This window comes from Penaeus vannamei, chromosome 28 (genome assembly GCF_042767895.1).
Source record: "Penaeus vannamei isolate JL-2024 chromosome 28, ASM4276789v1, whole genome shotgun sequence".
Taxonomy (NCBI): Eukaryota; Metazoa; Arthropoda; class Malacostraca; order Decapoda; family Penaeidae; genus Penaeus; species Penaeus vannamei.
Genome location: NC_091576.1, coordinates 30,738,307 through 30,746,600, shown reverse-complemented (window position 1 = coordinate 30,746,600; position 8,294 = coordinate 30,738,307). Strand labels below are relative to the sequence as shown.

General features: G+C 34.7%; 1 protein-coding gene across 1 annotated transcript in view; it reads left to right on the top strand.

Annotated features, from left to right (window-relative positions):
- Rheb (Ras homolog enriched in brain) overlaps positions 1-8,048 on the top strand; it is an 8,427-nt gene extending 379 nt beyond the window's left edge. The window contains exons 1-5 of the mRNA XM_027379310.2: positions 1-141; positions 1,897-1,988; positions 5,692-5,879; positions 6,058-6,187; positions 6,646-8,048. The exon at positions 1-141 is cut by the window's left edge and continues 379 nt beyond it. Coding sequence (XP_027235111.1) covers positions 93-141; positions 1,897-1,988; positions 5,692-5,879; positions 6,058-6,187; positions 6,646-6,735 — 549 coding nt within the window. The 5' untranslated portion in view covers positions 1-92 and the 3' untranslated portion in view covers positions 6,736-8,048. The remainder of the gene's footprint in view (positions 142-1,896; positions 1,989-5,691; positions 5,880-6,057; positions 6,188-6,645) is intronic.
- The last annotated feature ends 246 nt before the right edge of the window (positions 8,049-8,294 follow it).

Genomic DNA, 8,294 nt, shown 5'->3' with positions numbered 1-8,294 from the left:
CTCCCTTCCCTTCGGCCATCTTGTCCTCCTGCGGCTGGGGTTGGAGAGCTCGAGGGGTTTTTAGTGAATATATGGACCTTTGAGCTCCAGCCATGCCTCCAAAGAACAGGAAAGTGGCCGTTATGGGATACAGAAGCGTGGGTAAGTCTTTGGCTCCCTTTGCTGTGCTCTCTCGGGGCATTTCGCGTCCGGGTCTCATTTCGTGTTTCTTGGCCCTTTCTCTAGTGTTTTTCGGGTGTTTTTTCTTCTTTCGTAAGAGAGGAGGTGGTCGGGGTGTGTGGGGTGCTGGCTGCTCGTGAGGGAGAGGCATTGGATTACAGAAAGGATTATGTACTTTTTCTACTCTTTCCCTTCATGGAAGTTTATTTTCAACCGTATTTCGACATTTTCGTTTTCTGGATTGACTGTCTTTTGTTCATTTTTTTTCGGGATTTTGTGATATGAGACGAAGAAATGAATCTCTCTCAGCATTGTGTTGTTTTTTTTATATATGTATTTCATAATGTTTCATTCCATTGCACTATTTTTGTGTCCTTTCACCTTATTGTATGATGTGTTTTGGGATTTTGCACAATTCACAACATTTCAACATTTTTCCACACATTACACAACGTTTCAGACATGCTTCATCCATTTCTTAGTCATTTTATAGCCATTTTCAGCAATATCATGACACATATTCCTCTCATTGTCAATTTCTCATGACCATACTCCCTGCATGACATAATATCCAAATATAACCCTAAGAATAAAGATCCTGTTACATGATTGGCTGTTTTTTGGGATGACCTTGAAAGGAAGTTCAGGATGACCTTGCCTGATGTGTTGTGAAGGGCAAGTAGTTGACCTTGTAGGATGTAGGGGAAGTTTGGGGCCTTTGGGAGGGCAGGGGTTCAAGCAGGGGCATTGGGGCACGTTTGGGGGGCTGACACCACGGCATATGTTCGCATTTTGTTTCACTCTGCTGGATTTTAGGTCATTTAAGTGTTCTCTTGTTTGTTGGTGAGTTTGTTAGTTTTTGTTTGTATTGTTTGTTGGTTTTGCTGTGAGTACTATTTCTAAGGGAATCATTTTTTGCTGTTATTGTGTATTTATGATTTTTTTATGTTTTGCTCAGTAATGTAATATTTTCTGATTAGACTTTCATTACTGCTATCATTGTTATTTGTTATTTTAAAATTAATCATTTTACAGTCACAGTTGTCATGTATTTACCATTATGATTATAGCTGCTCGAATGATGATCATGTTAGCATTGATAACAGTTAAAGAATGATTAATGATTATGATTATGATTATAATGATAAAAGTGGCTTTTTGTATATCAAACTATTATGGCTGGAAGCTATGTGTATATATTGATCTTTTAATTATCAACAGTAACTTTTTATATATCTCAGTTATTGGAATGAAACCAAGAAGTAACCTATTTAGCCTATAGCTATTATTACTTTTTCCGCAGATTAGTTGTCAGCTCGGGATAGTTTAGTTTGATTTTTGGATATTGTCTGAGTTTTAATGTTTCCTTTCAGAAAATTTGAGGGTTCTCTAAGATTGCTGAAAAGATAGTTTTAAACTTCCTTCCTTTTAATTGAGTACATGGTGTTATTTCTAGAATATTATAACTTTTATGAAAGAATTTTACATGTCATGACGTCATCCTTTACATGAGTACCCTTCATTTTCACACCACTGATTTATGTCTTCCTCATTATGGATTTAATGCCTTGGTTTCAGTTCTTTTGTCGTTGATGTGACATATAACATGTTAACCACAAGTTGATATGGTTAATACAGCTCTCATTAATAGCTACACATCCATCTGATTTCTTCTACTTATTTGTATTACAGTGTCTTGGTAGATTTCACAGCTGTTTGTTTGTTTTCCTTTTACAGGCAAATCCTCCTTGTGTATCCAATTTGTTGACGGACAGTTTGTGGACAGTTATGCCCCAACCATCGAGAACACCTTCACAAAGAATCTGAGAGTAAGTATATATTGGATTTGATGGAATACATAAATACTTTTCTCTCTCTCTCTTTTTTTTTTTTTTTTTTTTGGCCAATGAGGCATTCATAACTAGACATCTGTGGAAGTGGGATGCCTTCACATCATACCCTTGCCCTTTTAGGTGTAAGATAATGATGAACTGTGATGGGTTTAAACAAGAAATTATGTAGAGGTAATTTGATGCCTGGAGGCAACCCTTTTCCATGTATTTTTTGTTTGTTTTCATCTCCTTCTTGAAAGATGGATTTTAGATTAATTACTTTTCCCTTGTTTCTGTTCTTTCTGTGTAATATGCAATGTAAAGAGTAAGAAAAAATGCTTATTGATTATTGCAGACTTTGGCATTTCAGTTGTGTTGCCATATTGTGATCATAGGCATGGGGTTAGTCTTCCATAGAAGCTAGTTGGAAGCCCTTAAATATCAGGGACTTTTTGATAATGTCACATTATTGATGATCTTTCATCATCCAATGATATCATGTTTGCAGGGCTGACTGATATATTTATCTGATTTTTGTTATATTTAACACTAAGTTAAAGTGAAAAATTGATTAGAGACCACAGCTTTTTATTGAAAAGTCAGGACATGATGAACATAGAATATTCATATACAGAAACTTTTCAGTTGCCATCAGTTATCATCATCATTATCATTATGATCATTATTATTACCATCATTATCATTATTATCATCATTATCATTATCATCATCAATCATCATTATCATTATCATCATCAATCATCATTATCATTATGATCATCATGATCATCATCATTATCATTATCTATATTATCATGATCATCATCATCATTAATCATTATTATTATTATCATTATCATCATCATCATCATCATCATCATCATCATCATCATCATCAGTCAATAATCATCATGATTTTGATTACTTTATTTGGATTCCCATCTATTTCCTCTGCTCCGCAACCACTCTAACCTAGGGGCTCCTATAATATTCTCATAGACATATGTAGCTTGTGAGGAAGTGTCCAGACAGGAAAGCAATTTAGAGTTAATTATCAATTATTTTATTTTATTTATTTATTTTTTTTTTTTTATTACCAAAAACAAATCAATAAAAATAAACCACATGAAATGTGAAACCGCGGCAAAACAGAATAAGTCCTTGTGTTCGATGTTGCTCAATGAGAAGAACTATCTGCGGTGCCATTCAAACAAGAAGCAGTTGCTGTGTATTAAGGCAGTTCTTTTCGCAGTTGAAACACTATGTCTGGCTGGGCACTTGAATACAAGTCAAATCCTAGACGAAGATAAGGCCAGTTGAACCTTTAGTTCCCTGTGGTGCATAGTTTCTCTCAAGACTCAGGCAATTAATGATAATATTGTTATAACCTACAAGGCTTTACATTGAATATTTATATTTCAAAGTTTTATTGAAATTACAATCTATTAATTGGTGAGATATTCAAACCATGTATGAATGGTAAGCTTTCAAGCTACAACAAAAGAAGCAGTATTGGAAGCTTATTGTATCGGTGTACTACTGAATCCTTTATCTGCCATATTACAGAATTTTAGGTCTTGATTTCCATCTTATATTGTGGCTGTCTAAAGCCCATCCCATGTGGCTTTCTAATTTCCATTCCATATGGCTTCACAATAGCTTTGAAATAACTCGAGCTTGCCCATAAGATTGAGGGTAAGTACTCAAGGGAGTACTTGCCCCCCCCCCCCAAACTCCTGTTCTCAAATTGATTTTATAGCATGGCAGGTTTGGGAAACTGGATGAATATTTATATCCATAAAATCTTCACATGTTTGTACAGTTGCATAAATATCTTATTGTTTTGTATGTCATATTTAGGCCTATTTACCCCATGATGGTCAATACCTGCATCCAAGGCCAAGGCATTCTCATGATGTACTTGTAGGTGCAGGTTCCACTGAGATCTAAACTTTGAAAACCACTGATGTATAGGAGACTTTATATTTTTCATATACTTATGTTGATTCCTTATTTTTTTCGAAATTGATTTTAATGTTTGTTTTCAGATCAAAATAATATTGACATAATTGTTTGTTGATATGTAACAAAATATCTGAAAAAAGTTCAATAGCTATTATCTTTTTGACAACATATACAGCACAATAGATTTACCATCATAAATATAGAATATGTAAAGAGATTGCTTTGAATTAATATCAGCGTTTTTATCTTCATCTTTTCTTCTTGGTAAATTAGGGAAAAAATACCCACATTAATGTGTGCTGGGATGGCATGAGATGCATGCCATGTCCTCTAATTTTAGTTCATTGATTTAAAGCTTACTAGTTTATTGTTTTTACTTACACATATATGGTTCCACAAATGCTCAGTTACCTGTCCTGCTCGGTTACCTGTCCTACCTGATCTCGCCTATATACCCTTTACTTTGATATCCGAGAAGCTTATTTTATATTCTATTGGTTTCAGTATTGTATCATACTAGAATTATCATAATGTCAATGAAAAGAATGATTATACTAAGCCAAAGCAATACAAAAATTATTTGGAAAAAAAACAAAACATGTTAAACTATAAGGAATTGGGAAAGTCAGATTTGTTCAGTTGGGCCTAAAATTTGACTCCTTGGTGACTAAACGCTTGTGGAGCCATCTGTATGTTAACAAAATTCCCAAAACAAAGCTACAGTGGACAGAACATGTACCCACTGCCAATATGTAAAAAAGTATACAGAAATTTGTTGGAAATGTAATTAATATTTTGAATGTTTTATCTGTTCAGCTGACATACAAGATTTTGTAATGATGCTCATCTGATCTCTGATTATTATGAATGCAAATAAAAAATCTGATTTACTAGTCTTTGTAAGTGTAAAGGATCATGATGAAGCCTGCATCACCTTTGGACTCATATTGAGAATCACCAACCTGTTGTCTAGACTTGCTAATATTGTGCCATTATCCACATAAACAAAAAAGTGGAGCAGAAAACAGCTGCAGTAAGAAATGGGAAAAAAAAATCTCTTCACTTCTCATTGTGGGTGTTTTTATTTTCATTTTTGTGTACACGCTACTGTGCTTGTGCTTGTGTTCAGACCAAAAAGTGTTTGAGTAAAAGTAAAGATAGAATCACTAACCCAAAAGTAACTAATAAAGAATCTTAGACTTAACTGGTCCGAGCTGGTGATTCTTTGGAGGATATTTTCGTATGATTCTGTATTTCCTTGTTGCCTTTGTATAGGCTGTATATTTCTCTTCTGCTTCCTTTTCCCATCATCTTTATTATTTGTCCTTGCTCTCTTCAAGTTTTCTTTTTTTCATAATCCACTTTTGTTATCATTCTTCTTTTTGTTTTCTTTTTCTCTTTCTTTTTCTTATTCTGTCTCCCTTCTCCCTCCTTCCTCATCCCTCCTCCTTCCTTCCTCCTTCCACCTTCCACCTTTTTCTTCCTCTTCTTAATTTTTCTTCCTACTACTTCTACATCTCAACCTCCTTTCCTTCTTTCCTTTCTCCCACTTTTCCTTTGTCTCCTCATTCTCTTCCTCACTACCTGTTCCTTTCCTTTTCCTCCTCTTCCTCCTCGACCTATATTTCCTCCTCCTCCTCCTCCATCTACTCTTACTCCTACTCCTATTATTATCCCCAGCTTCCTCATCCCAACAGGTAGTACACGGCACTCACAAAATGCATCTCTGTTACAGGTGAGAGGGCAGGAGTATGGCCTGGAGCTGGTAGACACAGCTGGCCAGGATGAGTACAGTATTTTCCCAGCACAGTACTCAATGGATATCCATGGTTACGTCCTTGTCTACTCTATCACTTCGGAGAAATCATTTGAAGTGGTGCAGATCATATATGAAAAGATCCTTGACATGATGGGCAAAGTGACGTGAGTTTCGAGGAGGAGTTATTATGTTTGGGTAATTGAATTTTCCACACCTGCATTTTACAGCTGTGAAAGTCAGTAAAGATCTGAGTGAGCATGCTTTGGAAAAAAATAGATACACATCATTTATTAATCCAGTTCATGGTATTTATCAGTTTTCTTGTCTCTTGTGTCTTCTCAGTGTTCCCATTGTCTTGGTGGGCAACAAAACAGATCTTCACATGGAACGTGTTGTGACCACCGATCAAGGACGCAAAATTGCCGAGATGTGGAAGGCTGTTTTCCTGGAGACAAGTGCCAAACAACATGAGGTGAGAATAACTTGTATTTGTAATAGATTGGGAATGGCATGGATACATGCCACCCAGCATTTAGGCTTGGAGATGTGATTAGAAGTCATTTGGCATGAATGGGTTAAGAACTGGCTGTCTTGCAAACTAAAACAGATGTGATGCCTGCTAATGAAGCAGTTACCTCTGTCAATTTTATTTGATTTCCCACTAAATGAATGGGTTATTTTTTGGAATCAACAGAGTAAAATCAAGATTATGTAAAACTAGAAATGTATTTTTCACATTGTTTTGCCTTTTATCCTCACCTGATTGTGTCTTAATATACTACAGAAAACCTTTAGGGGCTGATGGGATTATACCTCTGTAACGAATATATTGTGAGAGTGATGGTAACTAATCTAGTGTGTGTATTGCAAAGGAAAGTAAAATCTTATGATGTACACCAAGCACAGAAGTAAATATTTCCTCTCTTTCAGGCTGTAAATGATATCTTCACACGTGTCATTCTGGAGATCGAGAAGGCTGACGGCAACATCAGTCCCGAGGGAAAATGCAGAGTATCATGAAGATCCTGGGTTATAGGATGGACCTTTTGAAACATCTTTTCCACAATAATTCATCAAAATTATATAAGAGTTAAATTTCAATAGCTTAAGAATAATAGTGATAATATTACACCTAATAATAAGTATTCTTATTTGGCCTTGGAAAAAAAATAAACTTTATAATAATGATATATGACACGGAATATCTTGCTGAAATTTTATGAGGAGGGAGATGAATTAATTTAGTCCTGGAGCCTTGTGTGAGTTTACATGAATTTGGGTTGGATTATATTTTGTAAGTATATGTACAGCATGTTTTAATATCGTACTAACTTACCCAGGGTGCCTCATTGGTAGACCAAGTACTCAATATACAGCCTAACCCATTTGTGACATTAGATGCAATTTTTGCAATATTCTTCGTTTTAAAAGAAAAATTTACTAGGAGTATACATCAGATTATGTGTCCCAGATCCTCCCTGGGCATAGAAAGAAGTTTCTTATATGATTTTCTTTTTTCCTCGCTCTGTTTCTCTCTTATCTGTTCTCTTCTTTTTTCTTAACATGCCGTTTCAGGTTAAGATACAGTGTGAAATTTGATCATTTTTTGAAGCAAGTTACTGCCTCATCCTAAAAAGTAGCTGTAAATATATTTCATATAAGAGTGGGAACTTTATTTTTAGTTCTGTGGATAATGGAGATCAAGATTAAAAAAAAAAAAAATGTAGTGTAAGAGGAAAAAAAACAAAACACAAAAAAAAGATTAGTAATTAAGTGAAAATCCTCCCCCCCTCCCCTCCTAAATCCCAGTTTCAAATGACATCACAAGTTCATAGACGTTCCCAGTTTTTGTAGCGTTAGTGTGTGAGGGGGTTTAGAGTTTGAGGCGTGTTTGTATCCAATATTTTTTCATCATATTTTTTATTTTGCTACCTAAATGATTCTCAGACACAAACAGGAAGTGTGATTGTTTAGTGTAAAGAATTGTAATATAGGTACGTGATAGATTTATTTGCAACTAAGAGTTTTTGACTTCTGTATTTTGTCAAATGTAAAGCTGGATACAGAGTGTTGTTGGTGAGCTGAAGCTTCTGTCACAGGAAGGATTCAGAATCTTACAGAAACTTGGTATACTAAGTAGAAGTAAAAATGACATTTTCTTTGGTAAATAAACTTTGTATGAAATTATATTTTTTATTTAAGAGTTGTCATGTTTGATATAATTTTTATATTAAATACAATGTGAACTAAGTATGGAGCAGTAGATGGCTTTTATTATGATTTTTTTGTGTTATTGAGTTATATTGTAAATGTAGCATAAAGTGTTTGTCGGAGACTGTTTCAACATGAATACCCAATCCTAATTTTATGAGAAAAGAAGTGATCCTATCTTGAACTGGTTGTTAATTTACTCAAATAGAAAATGCCATGAAGTGTATGTTTTGGTGTGGCTCAAACATGTCCACTTTTAAAGAAACAAAGATATGCACATATATGCGTAAGCAGACAAGTAGACAGAAAATAGTTATTGCATTGTAGATACAACTGATTTTCTACTCTTCATATTTTGAGTAAACAAA